General features: G+C 41.4%; 1 protein-coding gene across 2 annotated transcripts in view; it reads right to left on the minus strand.

Moving 5' to 3' along the window:
* Window positions 1–15,490, minus strand: part of usp43b (ubiquitin specific peptidase 43b) — an 88,596-nt gene that overhangs the window by 52,611 nt on the left and 20,495 nt on the right. For both annotated transcript variants that reach the window (XM_005926667.3, XM_042220255.1), the window contains one exon: window positions 3,522–3,625. In XM_005926667.3, the coding sequence (XP_005926729.1) occupies window positions 3,522–3,625 (104 nt within the window). The remainder of the gene's footprint in view (window positions 1–3,521; window positions 3,626–15,490) is intronic.

The raw sequence follows: 15,490 nt of genomic DNA on the forward strand, positions 1-15,490 counted from the left end.
TATGTGATTAACATATGTAACATAATAAAATCTGCCCCACCTACACCTCGCCAAATAACACCAAACCTAAACTATGCAAATTATTTTCCAGCTGGAACTGTCGCTTAAATAATCCAGAATGTAAACAGATACATGGATACACTCATATCACTTTTAAAACATGCCAGGTTTCCAATTTTGCCTCAGGATATCAGATATCCTTATGTCAAGTGCTGCTTTTATGTACTTGCCATTTACCACTCCAGTCTGTCCCCATAAATAAGAAAGTCCTACATGATCAAATATTTGCTTTACCTTCACAGCCCAGTTTGATATCAAGTGGGCCGGACCAGAACACTCTGTTTTCCTGCAGTGTAAAGACGTTTAACTACACATTTAATCTCTGCTACATCTTAATGTGGTAAAAGCAGAGTAGTGCATCCATTTTTGGACTCCTTCACATTTTTCAAAGTAGTCCCCTGGGCCAGATTGGAGTCTTTATTGAGCTTATTCTGGCCCTCAGGCCTTATGTGTGACACCTCTGATCTACACCAAGATCCAAGAAAGTCCTTGGTAAAACTAAAAACGCAGCTGCAGCAGTATTAAGGATGTACAAAAGCAGGTAAAGCACCACTAAATACAACCACAATGGCTGTCCGTCTGCAGTGATGCCACTGACAGTGCACTGCTTTCATCATCTACCTCTTAAAAACAAACTATTCAGAGCCGGCGGTATTCTTGTCTGTAGGAATATTTGTGACAGCTTGCTCTCAAATTAGCTGAAGAGCACGAACAGAAGCCTAACAAATACCAGGCGCAGGCTAAATGCTTCAGCTCAGAAGGGGTCCAGTATGTTTCTTGTGAACATGACCAATACATAGCGCAGAGGTTGGAGCGTGATGATATGGACCTGGACGAGTGCAAAAGGGAGACAACATTTATAGGCGGCACAGACAATGCCTGAATGCTGGCTGACAAGATGACTTCCGTCTCCTAAAGCTTGGCAGAAGATGAATATTCCAGCATAAAAAGGATCCACAGAGCTCTGCCAGAATCACACAAGAGTTTCTAAAGAAGGAAAATGTAAAAAAAAATAAAACCCAAAAAACTATTACTTGACCAAGCATTTCACCTGCCTTTAGTCCAATAAAAAACCTTTGGGGTGTTTCAGAAAAAGGAAAGGTGAGGCAGCACATCCTCTCCATCAAAGACGAGCAGGAGGAAGAAAAGAGTCTCTGAAGAATGGCAGAACATTTCTTCAGAAATTTGCACAATAGCAGCATGAAAAATAAAGGTGGACATAAGAAGTGTTGAAAAAAACTGCTTCAGATCTGAGCTCCTTTTGTGGGCCGCGTCTTTTTACTGCAGTAAACCTCAAACGGTGGTTCTAATTTTCAATAAGAGCAATTACCCCGCTCTTCAAATTGGTGCAATTATTTTGAGGTGATAACATTTTCAATCTTTTGACATCTACGTGCTACCGCAGAGCGATGCACTCGCTCCTGTTGTATACTGCGCACTCTCTCTGTGCCGCCTCACCCACTCTCGCTGGCTAGGACACTATTTGAGTGGGAGAGAGGAACAAATCTTGCCTGCCGGGCTGCTACGGCTGCTGCTTCCTATGTAGACCCACCCAGTGTGTCACAGCTGAAACATTTGAGAGTGAGGGTGGCAATTAGGCGATGCGCTCTGACAGATGTAATACTGGCAGTCACACAGAGCTGCCAATTTTCCAAAGAATTAGCAGATGGAAGAAGGTACAGGCCACAGAGAGTACGCATCAGAGGCAGTTCAGCCTGGAAAGCCTGCACTTTTATGAAAAAGTCTTGTTTACAAAAAGATGAGATTTGAAATCAGCAGCAGCAGCAACAACTGCTTAGATGTTAGGTATAATAGAAGTAAACTGTAACCTAACTCAACTAACCAACGAGGTAAAGCCTTGAAAGCTAAACTGCGGCATAAACGTAGTTTCTAACGGACAAGATTAAAAATTCTACTGAGATAAAGTCGACCTGTTCCACTCTCAGGAGGCTGCAGCTGACAGACGTGTACATCAGCCGCCTCTTTATCTCCAGGATGACTGATCCGTGGGAGACATGAGGACATCCAGCTGCACCGAAATGTTAATAAGACAGTGTGCTAAGCGCTTTCCCCCCTTTTCCCCCTTAAAACCCACCTTCCAAAAAAACAGGAAGAAAAGTCTTTGATTGAAAAATATTCACAAAGCATTACAACAGAGAAAATACTCGACCATTGTGACATCCCTAATTGTTTCAGCACAAAAAGGAAAGCACTCCAAATAAGTACTTAAGAGATTTCTGTTTTTCTAAGAGGCTCAGAGGTTAGAGAAGCAGGCCAGTTTTTCATTGGGCCTTTTCAGAATAACTGCCTCTGTCTGCCTGGTAATTAGTGCTGTGTGTGTGTGTGTTTGTGTGGGCGAAGATTTAAAGTCCTTCTAACCTGGCATGTGTGTCTCTGAGGGCTTCTCTGTAAAAGAAATAATGACATCTCCATTAAATCGGCCGTATTTAGCAATTACTCTGCAATCTGACCGGTGAACCCTGAACACCGTGTACTGTGAGCCTGTAAGTGGATTGTGTGATTTGACCCCCTCTCTTCACTGGTATTATTCAGTAATATTTATGTCATTTATCTACACAGTGTGAGCCTGGACGAAACACAGGAGTGCCATGAGACAGACGTGTCCGCAGGAGCTATTTAAGTCGTGACCTTTCTCTTGCAGAGCAACCTGACATTTAGACCACTTGACAACATGGCAGTGGACCTTTGTGCAAACAAAACTCACAAGATGCTTGATATGGTATGTGCTGATTTCAGCCAAACAGAAAGAAATGTCTGCTGGCAAATAGTTTTTGGTTCAGAAGAATTTTTTTTTTTACAAAGTCACTTTTGTCTTGCTACAGTCATTCAATGGGAGAAACAGTTTGACAGGCCTTCTGTGTCTGGTAACTGTTAGACCAAGTTACACCCATAGTCTGTATATAAAAGATGGATGCAGCTGTTGAACTTCTGCAAAAATCCCTTAAACCCAATTCTTTCTACTGGAGTAGACTCCTTTGGATGCACAAAGGAATCTTTTTTTAGTACTTAGGGATGAGTTGATTCTTGTTCTGTAACTTACTGTAGGTAGTATTGTGATTTTCACTTAAATAGTTTATATGCTTTACTAAGTCTGAAAGGTGAAAAACAGGTTTTTAATGCAAAATGATGTTTAAACTGTTGCTTTTATGTAATACATCTATATAAACACAGTTCTTTCCTCCACTAACTTTCTATATTGTGTTCTTGTGTGCCCCCACTCCTTTGTTCTTGGTCTCCCTCTGTGACATACATTAAAATGCCACTTCAAGGAAGTTACCCGCATCTTTAAAATACAGTCTATTAATGACTCAGGGAAGGTTTCAGCAGTCACTTGTACCATTATCTCTTCACGTAATGATAGTAAGCCAGCAAGATGTGACAAACTGATTTGTCCTTAATGTCGACTTCATTTAAATCAAATTTTATCCTTAGAAACTCACTTGTATTGTGCCTGGAAATGCTCCTGGACAAAGCTGTGCTGGACTCTGGGCTGCTGTGACTGGGATGGATCAGGAGACGGCACTTCCTCAGCTCCAACAGGGCCCTGCGGCACAAAGGAGGCCACACATAAACACAGAAAGTCTATCCCATTCTCACATTTATTATATATATACTGCAAAAGTTGTTAGGCATTGTTAATGAGACAGCAAATGTGTACTTTAAAGGTAAATTGAGTAAAATATCACCAGTAGATGTCAGTAGATTGCAGACAACCACCCATCGAATTCTGTTGTTTTGTTTTTTTTACCCCTTCCTAATTCAAGTGTATAATCTTAGCTATGGGGGATGATGTAGGACAAACAACCTCGGTTGCCATCCATCTGTAGTGAACTGTTATGTGTCCATATCTATCTACTCTGGAAGAAGCTGTAAAACCTTGTGAAAGTAATCTGAAGAGATAGTGAAGCTTAGTAGCAACAGCTAATGAAACTTTCTTTGAAGTGGATCCAACATTGTTGGATTTGGACGCTTAATAAATAAACTCTCATACGATGTGAGAGTGTAATCAACCTTTTTGAAGGAAAGTGTGATTTTTTTTCTGTTAGCTAACAACCAGCTGTTTTTTTTTTTTAGCTAACTTTGTGTCAGATGCCCGAAGACAGGATGGTTGCATGTCTAATTTTCTGAGTAACTGTAAAAATACCAGGAATAAATCAACATGTTTACGCACGTTTTTGTGTGCTAGAGCTCTGACTTCAGTTTAGGAGACGAGGCTTGAGGTAAGGAGGAAGTGGATGAGGTGGAAATGAAGGAGGAAACAGAGCAGCGTTAGAGGAAGAGAAAGAAAATATACTGTACATGTACAAATGTTAAACAGCCGATTAGGTGTTAATCGATGTCCATCTCGGTCACTGAACAAAGGCATTTGCACATTTTTACTTTGCTTTTTAAAAAACCTTTAAAAGAGCGCTTCGTCCTAAATATAACCCCTTCAAGAAGCCTTTATTTTTATTTTATCAAATTCTTACAAATGGGAGGAAGCTGGCCTTGGATGGAGATAAAAGTAGAGAAGTTTAAAAAAAGGAGTGAGCAGCCAAAGAATTGCAAGGTCACACTAAATGTGTGGGATGAAACACGCTGGGAGGATCATAAGCAATGCTGACGACACAACTATGCGAACAAACTTCTGCATCAGTTTGCAGATGAATTCATGTTTTCCTAATTACAAACCATAAGCAATAAACATTTGAATAATGTGCCTTTCACTTCATAATGCTGCCAAAATGTATAGATCTGTTTGGCTGTGTGCGTAAACCAAAGTCATGTAGCGGGCTGAGAAGAACACAGTAGTGTTTGTTGTGCTTTAATGCCTAGTGCATCATATTTGATACACAGAAAGAGACTTCTGCATCATCAGTGTAATCCCCCCCATGAAAAACCTCAATAAATGACACAATACATTAGAAAAAAAGAAAATATGAAAATCGTTTTTTAAAATTTGTCAGCAGGTTTAGTAAAAACTCAGTACACTGAATTTTCTGGCAGTTATTTGATGGTTTAGGCTTTAAAGGGGTTAATAGTGACACACTTTAACTAAAATTTAAAAGTGCTGAACGTTATGACACGTAGTCACACAGTGATATTTCTGTGCTGTATTGACTCATTCACACCTTTTCAGGCAGGGGAAAATAAAAGCTGGAAAACATTCTTTAAGTGGTTCTGCTTTAAAAGGGCATAATGTGGCATACAGACCTGCTGCTAGCATTCCTCTGCTCACACGCTATCAGTCCCACAATAGCCTGGTGTAAAAAGTCAGGTACTTGAGACTGCATTAAGTCATCATATCATCTCGGTGCTTTTTACGCCGGGCTGGCAGAGCCAAATGGAAATGCACTCTCTGAGCCTTCTCTGTTGACCCACACTCTCGCTCTGTTTACTATTCCTCAAGTTTCTAGCTACTGGTCCCGTACTGGCTGCCGCTGTTCCCAGGCTGGCAGCTCGACCATGACGTCCCCTCACAAAGTTAAAAAAGGGGGTTTTGAATTTCTAAAGGGGAGAGGGAGGTGGAGGGTGTGTGCGTTTGTTTGTCTGTGAGGTGCACTCAGAGTAACGGAAGACTCCTTTGCAGTTTGCCAGCATTTCCAAATGCTGACTCTATTCTTCTGAAAGCATTTGAGCTCACAGAGACCCCAGCCTGAAACCTGACCACCCTGCTGCACTGTGCTTTAAGAGGAGCACAATGACAAACCTCTACCTCCTCTCTTTTCATGGAGTCGAGGAGCTTTCGTATCTTCCTGTCACGGGAGGATTAACCAAAAGCGGAGGTTCAACACGGCTGATCTTCCAGTTACCGCTTTATGTACAACAACCAGTGAGAGCTTGAGAGTGCAGCCTGTCGTGCATTTGCATTTCGAGCTGACATCAAGCGCAGCATTCTACTCCCTCTTTTTCTTCCACATGCTTGCTAATGGATTCCACTGCTATCTTTATGGAAAGATAAAAAGCAACACCGAGGCCACAGAGTTCAAACACAGTTGGTCTTATCACCTCTCTGGAAACCCATGCCCTGCCGTGTCAGTAGACTGCAAGGTGTTAGATGTGTGCTAACAGTAGCTGTTGACGGCGTGGACATTTAAACACAGTGAGGAAGTGGGGGCAGCTTATGCGCCTTCTGATATGGGGTTCTGAAGAGTTATCTAAATGATCGTGGTCAGATATCAGTTCCCACAGAGGAAGCTGCGTCTGCTGCTGGTTTAAGAAATTGTTTTACAGGTTGGGAAATGACCCCAGCAGAACAGGGGGGCCATCTCAAGGGATGGCATGCACAAGTCTGAAATTGAGATGCTATCTTTGAAATTGCTTGTCAGAAAAATGTGCCATCTTTCAACCTGATAAAACTGTAACTAAACAGACAGGCAACAGAGAGAGAGAAAAAAATCCACCCAGCTATTTATAGAGCCACGAAGGAAAAGAGAGAAAAAACCCCGATATAAAATGTCACTACTTTTCTGACACTTACCTTTCAGTATTTGAAGCAAACACACACACAAATGTTCCTTACTCTTTACAAATGTTTTCATTTTGCTTGTGTCTCATTACGACATTTGTGACAAGCAGAGGCTCATCCAAGGGGAAACTGTTTTACCAGTCCAGTTTAATTTTATTTTATTTACACAGCTGCTTTATATTGTAAGGTAAAGACTCGACAATAGTACAGAGAAAACCCCAACAATCTGATGACCCGAGCACTTGGTGACAGTGGGAAGGAAAAACTCTCTTTTAACAGGAAGAAGACTGCAGCAGTGATAAGGAGTCAGGCTAGCAGCATTATGGCTTTCATTTGTACATGTACAGTAGAATTACTGCTTTAAAGTCTCTTTTGGGTTGGTTTTGTGTTTATACCTAAAAAATATATAAGAAAGATTACTTGTGTATTCTCATTGGGACAGGTATGTAGAACTGTAGCCTAAGGTTTATATAGCTATAATGAGGGAATGAGACAGCAGGAGAGCATAGCTGGGAGTAATCACGTACAATAAGACCGTGAGGAAGCAAAGCTGAAAACACTAACATAGCACATGAGACCGTCAAAGTAAAACAGGAAACATGAGACAGGCACAGAGACACGGACTTGACACTGAAACGATGAGAAGCACAGACATGAAAGCATAACTTGATTAAACGTGACAGAAGGAACACAGGGGAGACAGAAACCTAAAGACTAGAAATCACCATAAATACTAAGGAATAACTAAAAGAGCCAGAAATACAACACACTGAGAAACCACTAAATCACAGCGCACTGGGTCACCAGACCCCGGACATGTCAGGCATTAATGTTCCACCATTAACATTACTGTTAGTATTAACTGTGGTCTTCAATAGAGAAAATATGTGTAGCTATAGTTTCTTTTTATTGGAAACAACATTGCTAAGAATTGAAGTCAGATTGAAGTCATTTCAATCTGGGCTACCTTTTAACAGCAGGTTCCCTCGTGGGGCTAGTGCTGACCTATCACTGGTGGCAGTGCTTCTAACGTTACTGCATCCCTGTGGCTGTTAGGCTGCTGTTACACACTGGGTCTTCATAGTTTTACATGGTAACACAAGAAGGGTGGTATCACCCCACCCTTCTTGTTGCAACTGACCAGTCATATATCTGTGATATTGTAGCCTTGTAACTGTGTGGACAAATACAATAACATGGCTTGTCCCTAAGTAGAAGTAGGATGAAAAAAACACAGGGTCATGGTGGATATGTGGGCCACACATGAGACTTTCACCCAGAAGAATGGAGCTTGTGTCCTGCGTCAAACTTGAGGTCAATGATAGTTGTTTTGTTTTTTCAGTTTGACTCAGTATAGCCACCAAAACTACCTGAATAGATTTTGAAAATAAAATCCTGGATGAAAATTTTCTTCTGTTTCTTTGATGTCTTGGGAATGAGAATGTGTTGGGAACACAATGTAGCGCGTTTTCAATCCAGATCTGTTTGAACTGGTGAATTCTGATGCATTTTCATTGTGAAGACTGTTAATTTAGCTGGACCAAAGGGAAAAGGAGAGTCTCAGAGTGCATATGGACTTTGTTATGGATACTTTAAAGTAAATTCTTTTGATTTTGGCACACTAATCCAATATTAAATTAATCTGGTAAGGGGAACTCCAAAGAACTGGCCCCTCTGACTTATAGAGTCAGTCAGAAGAAGAACACTGCCAAGAACAAACTAAGTTGCTAAGCAGAGAAAAGACCCCAAAATGAAATCGAAATAAAAACCAAGGCCAGTCATATCTACAAAAGCAACACTGGGAAATGTAAACACAAAAATGTGCAGCTGCCAATATCCGAGATATGTAAAGCCTGAGAATTGTCTACCTCTGCTTAATTCAATAAGCCTCAATGCCAGGAGAGGGGCATGTGCCAGTGCCTGAGGAGCAAGGAGTAAATTAAAACTCAAATCCCTCACCCTGGCACCTTGGAGTGCTGTAATTGATTTCTGGGATTTAGATAAATGACAAAGATACGGCACGCAACTGAGTGGTGGGCTGGAGGCCGGCCGCCAGCTCAGCACTGTCAGCAGGAGGCCAGAGTTCACGAAGTGTGATTTTTTTAAGTCGGCTGAAAGAAGAACAGAGAGTGAGGCCACAATGATTGAGAGCGAGTCGTGATAAGCAAATTGTTGTGCGGTTGGCTGCTCAGCATCAGACAGCCGCCTGGAAAGAGTCAATTTCTAGAAAAATCAGAGAACGCTAGCTGATTTAAAAGCAGAGGTCAGGTTTCTGGGTAGTTACTCATGCTGGAAACAAAAATATGTCATTGCCTTAGTGTAAGTACATTACTGACTAGGATTGTGATGGTGTATTAAATGGATTCCAATCGTTTGGTTTGGTAAATAAAAAAACATCTTATTTTGCTATACCCTTTAAGCCAAACATTTACAACATGCTGACAGCGCTGGCCGATTCATGTCTGAGTGACACGACAGGCACAAGTGATGTTCACTATGTCTAAGTGATGATATAAAAGTCATGTTTCATGTTACTGCAAAGCTTTAAAAGCTGCAGCTGCAGCCACCCTGCATCCAGCATGCCAGAAGCTGAGCAGACACCCTGCCAATTTTAAGGAATGTGTATAATGTGTTAACTCACACTACATACTGAGTTTATGCTATGCTCATGGTCTGAATTTGCAACATCACAGTGCAGAGCTCATATTCAGCAGAAATACCAAGGCCTTCTGCCTTCTTATTGTTTTCTGTGCAATAATAATCTACCTGTGATACAAAGGGTCATACCAAAAGAAGAACTTTATGTAATGTTACACCACTTGTAGAAGCTGCTTTTGGAAGTTTGCCTATAGTGTTTTAGGCACCCTTGGCAAAAGCACTACATTTACTCACAATACGTTTCAGCAGTGTGGATGTAGACACCGATGACTAGCGCACTACCACATCTCTGTTAAAGACTGTTGACTGCTGGACATCTGTACTTCAGCACGAAAGCCTGAAATCACACAGATTAACAGTGCACTCTTGTCCCATCGGAGAGGCTTTCAATAATTCACCCCCCAAAAAAGCGTTGCTGGGAGTGATTCATCTGTGAGTGGATCCACTGTAAAAGAACTCAGGCGCTTTTACTCCACTGTGGCGAAAACCCAGGAAATGTGGCACCCCTCCCATCCTAACAGACCACCCATCTCATCCTGATGGGGGGAGACGATCATATAGGAGGGGGTGAGTGTTCTTAGTAATGGCCCTGATGTGAATAATTTAAACAAACCCTGGAAATGCACAGGAATGGACACTGGAGAAAGCACTATGAGGAAGTGATTGAGAACAAGCCACAACAGCACCTAAATCCCCATGGCGATCGTAACAGAGAGGGTCAGAAAAGGATAGACAGCGATATAGGGCAGCTGTAAAGACACACATATGCATGCATTTATTGATATAAGTAGTGAGTCAGTAGTGTACTCAGCTGACAAAAAGACTGTTGATAAATAATGGACGTTCTCTTTCAACACCACCTGCTGTTGCACGGTTATCTCTCTATAAATACTCTCAATAACTGATTCTGGGAGCTTTTCTCTCTGACCCTTTTGGCCCATTACATCCTCCCCAGGCGATCGCTCGTTGTGGGGTACATTCATATTTATTTGCTCAGCGTCCAGACATGAGGGCTTGGACTCTAAGTGACCTCATGGTTGTAACTGAATGACGGCTATGTGCTGCACATCTTAACAGTATAATGGCTTCAGTCTGCTCTAGCTTTGACTGACTTTGATCTTCCACAGTTTCTACAAATCAGAAATGATCAAGACAGCCTGTGCTGCTAGGCAACAGCCACGGAAACATGTACACTGCTTTAAAAAAAGTTAAAGAAAAACTTTGAAAACATCAGATCTCAATGGGGAAAAATTAAGCTGGATATCTATAAGGACTGGGTAAGGTGTAAGAAACAAAAGGATGCCACATTGTTTGATGGAAATGAAAATTATCAACTTCACAAGGCTGAATTCAAAGGCAACTCGAAAATCAAAGTGCAAAAAATAATGGAGCAGGCTAGTCCAGTCTAACAGTGGGTCTAAGGATGTTATCCTGATACCTAATGGCACCTGTCTGCATCTTTTTCTTTCTCCCGCTCTCTCTCATCTATCTTGTCAATGACCCTCACCAACCTGTCCTCCCATCTGCCATCTGTTTGTGTAGCAGCTTAGTCTACCACTGCCTCATGAAAACCTTGGAGCTCAGTTGCAATAAGATGCTCATCCTTGAAACACCTTTTTGGATTTCAGTTACTACCATCTTCACCACTTCTTCAATCATGTGCTGTTAGAGATTTGCTTCTATGCTTCTGAAATAATCAAGTAATCAATTGGCTTTGTTTTGCATCTTATATGTTGTCGTGGCAATGACATCACTTTATGGATGGATAAATTGATCAGTAGATAAAATAAAGCATTTGATAGCTGCTCTGGTCTGTGAGACTGAGAGATACAGATTTATAGATGAACATTTATTTTTTCCCAGCTAAGGTGGGCTTGCATCACCATGAATCAGGAGGACAAACCTCTCTACTACTTGAGCTGGAGCCACAACAATAGGCGTTCGCCCGACATGAGGCCAAGTTGTCAACTCTTTGCACTGAGGGGGAGGGGTTTCACATTACACTAACCAGTCACTGAACATCAACGTCCCCCTGCTTTACAGCCATGGTGCTGCAGTGCTAATCAATAGCATTCCCACAGCATTCACTGGACTGATTACTTTTCAGCAGAGAAAGCGCTGTTTCCTCTCACAATGCCACATAAATTACTCAACAGAGCAGTGTGTGCTGATTCAAAGTTCTGGACCAAGGCAGAATAGACAGATGACATGGATTCTAATATTTCTTCTTGTGTTGTGCTGTCAATGGGTTTTGCAATTTTCTTCACATTCAGATCATCCTATCATTTTCCTGAGCTATCACCAATAACAGATCCACTGCTCCCACTCGCCACACAAACACTGCAGAGTGGGAGCATGAACCTGTGTGAGATATGGACATGTGACACACTCTCCAGATGCTTCATTACATACACCTTGCTAGCACTTGGTTGAGCCCCCTGACACCTTCAGAGGTGCCCTAATTCTTCATGGCATAGATTCAACATGGTGATGGAAACATTCCTCAGAGATTTTGGTTCATATTGACCTGACTTGTTGACTTGTTGGCTGAGAATTTCCCAAAGGTGCCCTATTGGAGTGAGATCAGGTGACTGTGGAGGCCATTTGAGTTTGAACTCATCGTTGTGTTCAGGAAGCAGGTTTGAGATGATTACTTTGTGACATTATCATTATTATCATTATCTTTAATCCAAATTCTGACCCTACCATCTGAATGGTGCAACAGAAATCAAGCCTGTGTGAACAGCTTCTTGTTGCTAGCTGACTGGAATAACACCCGTCATGGTCTTCCGCTGCTGTAGGCAGCACGTCTGATGGTTCAGGATTTGGCTTGTTGTGTGTTCAGAGATTCGTCCAATTGTTACACATACCACAGCTGTAATGTGTGATTATTTGAGCTACTGTTGCCTTTTAATCAGCTCAAAGCACTCTGACCATTCTCTGACCTCATCAAAAAGGTATTTTCAACCAGAGAACTGCTGCTCAATGGATACTTCAAAGTTCAAAGTTAAGTTTTGAATTTACTTTAAAGGCAATTCACTTGCTGGGCCCATGTCTGCATTTTAGCTTTAACAGCATTTTAGTAGGTAAAGGTGATTGGCTTGGACATGAATTGAGCTGCAGTTTGGAGAAGGCCTCGAAGGGGACTGGCAGCATCTCCCAGGCAGATCCTCATGTACTAAATAGGCACATCATCCGACGTGCAAACAGCATAGTGAAAGGCACTTTCCACCCCTCACATGCATTGTTCTCCCTCTTCCCATCTGGCAGTAGTAGTATAGTACTGTATAATATAGTACTGTATAGTTAGTAATTAGTACCTTTTTATCCCTTAATTTTACCGAAATTTAGCATGTTATTTATTTGTAATTTCTAGTTTTATATCTCTTGGAGATATATCTTTTATATACACCATGAAGGGCTTGGGGTGAAACAGCCTTGTTGTAAGCTGTATGCTGTATGCTCTGTATACTGTTGTATTGACAATAAAGCTCTTGAATCTTGAGAAGTGAAGAAGTAAAAGAAAAAGGGCAGAGAGGATGGGGCACGTAAATGATAATGAACAGCTTGTAGAACTGGGGTAACCTATGTAGATGAGAACCGGAAGGAGCATGTTTGCAGGCGTGGTCACGCTCCTGAAATTCTCCAGAAAAACCAAAACAATGAACTACGTGTGAATAAAACTAGCAAATATGTGATATTCTTTCTGATTTTGAAAGACATTATGTAAAATTATGTAAAAGCCACTGTGAGGGAGCTTTGTGTACTTGCTCTGCTAGTCTAAGTACATCATGACAGCAGAACACAGACCTATAAATGGATTTCATCATCATCATCATCATCATCATCATCATCATCATGATTATCATCATCACCAGATGGTAGAGAACGGGCTTTCAGCAAAAGAAATGAAAGCGACAGAAGGAAAAAATGATGCATCAGACAGACACGGTGACACGAGAACAAGCCAAGATGCAAAGCTGGTCAGAAAGCAGGCTATAATCATGTGGCCTAAAAGGTCTTGGTGTGGTGTAAACACAGTGTCTGAGTGACAGGTGCAGCATATCCACTAACCACGCTGTGAAAGACTAGGTAGTGTTTCTATCTTTCTGTTTGTTTTGCTTTGTGTTTTTAACCATTCAGTGTCATACGAATGAGTCATATTTTTAAAGCAGGTCATGAGCTGACTGTTATGCGTAACACTGAATAGGACATCAGTTTTGACAAAACAGCCCTTGCCCCAATAATTTGACCTCGGCGTGAGTCACAAAAACGAAAGACACTGACTAAGGGCTGCAAAAAGTAGAGCTTGATTAAATAAAAAGTGATAAAAGATGAATCCTGGTTTCTCTCCATTTTTTTTATCTACTTGTTTTTAGCTTTGTATTTGTGAGCTGAGCACTTTTTCTTCTCAGCAGTTGGTCACCTGTAAAAGGAATATCCCACACTTTAGCATCTGCTGCTGCATTTCTCTGTCTGACTTTAAAGGCCCTGCTGGAATTATACTTCTTGTTTTTAACCAGGTAATGAACTGAAAGATCTTTGTACCAGTGCCTTAAGACACTAACAGGCATAGTGTGTGTTTGAGTGACTGTCTGCATTAAGAGTGAACTTGATCAAGACCGATCCTGTGCACAGGAGCTAACGCTGATCCAACACACACTTTGAAATTATTTAGTTAGTTTATTTTCTTGCAGAGAGAAAGAAAACTGATGAATAGTATGTTCAGTAAAATGAAGGTAAAAATTACTGTACACCAGTGGATGTAATGTAATGTATGTTCATGTCACTGGAAAAAAAGTGATTCATGTCTCTTTGAAGGTATCTCAAACAATGTCATGGTCTCTGTGTCTCCTTGGTGGACCTAGGTTTCAGGCTACATGTTGATTTTAGTTTGTGTCTCTCTCCCCCTCCCTCTCCTCTCTCTCACCTGTCTGCCTCTCTCACCAGCTCAGCTGGGCTCCCGCCCTTGGCCCACGCACCTGCTGTGAATTTACCTGATTACCTGGACTCCTGGGCTATTTAAGCTGAGGGCTCAGAGGGCTTCTTCGCTGGATTGTTGAGTTACGCTTGTCAGTACAGCCCCGATAAACCCTGTTTCTCGTGTGATTACTCTGTTTATGCTAACTGCAGTTCTCTTGTGCTTAGGGCTCGGACTCGTCTGGTACCCCCGATCTGTTTCCCTGGTGGCGTGGAGTGGAGTGAGAGTGAGTGTGCTGAAAAAAAATGCAAGCGGAGCGAATGAGCGGAGTGTGTTTTGGTCCATTGCATATCCTTGCCCTGTACACTGTATATACTTTCACGTGGTGTTTTGTAAATAAATTTACGACTGCTATTCTAGTTCAGCTGGTCTGCGCCTGAGTCCATATTCGCCTGTGTGACAAAAACGGATTAATCAACGTGTTTTATATACTATTTATTTATTTATTTATTTATTAGGAGGTTAGGTGCCAGTATGTTCTTGCTGACGCACTGCATCTTCCTGGGGTCCAGAGTAACCATTTTATTTATAAAGCACCAAATCACAAAAACAGACACCTCAGAGAAAACCACAGCAACCTGGTGACTGCCTATGAGCAAGAGTGGGAAGGAAAAAACTCCCTTTTAATAGGATGAAAACTGCTTCCTGCCTACCAGTGGTGGCTTCAAATTATTTTCAAAGTGTGGTCTTCTAAAAATCTCATAAAGCACTATTTCCATGAAGTAGTGCTTGATAATTCACTGTGTATTTAAGAGAGATTAAAGTTGATTGTTAACGAACATTTACAATGAAGTGATGCGGGAACATGAAACGTGTAATGTTTCCAGAGGTTCCCTCCCTGTACTCTGACAAAACACAATCATGTTGCTACCATTTAGCCTGAAGAACTTGGCGTGGTTGTGATATATTTGATTAGGTTTAAAACATGACAAAGAGAAAATCTCAGGAGTCAAAAGTGGTTACACCCTTTAGTACGATGCTTAAAGCAAATGTAACGACTGAAAATACAGATAAAGTCGGTCCACTGATAAGGCCCCCGCTACTGTTTAAGAATAAACCTGCAGTTAAAGCTGGATGATAACAGATCTCAATTTTGTTCATGTGGAGCGAGTTACAGAAAAAGGCTTATCCACATTTGGTGAACAGGGTTTACTTGATAAAGTCAATAATTTTACAAGATATTAAAAAATCCCAGAAAATATAACATAGCGTTATTCATCTGAATATGAGCAACAAACATGTGACAGTTACTTTTGTTTAAGTGGAGAAGATAGGTACGTCAAGTCTTTTCTAAAGAGTTTATGGTGTCAATCACCAGTTTC

This window comes from Haplochromis burtoni, unplaced genomic scaffold (genome assembly GCF_018398535.1).
Source record: "Haplochromis burtoni strain Fernald_Lab_line unplaced genomic scaffold, NCSU_Asbu1 Contig_45, whole genome shotgun sequence".
Lineage (NCBI taxonomy): Eukaryota > Metazoa > Chordata > Actinopteri > Cichliformes > Cichlidae > Haplochromis > Haplochromis burtoni.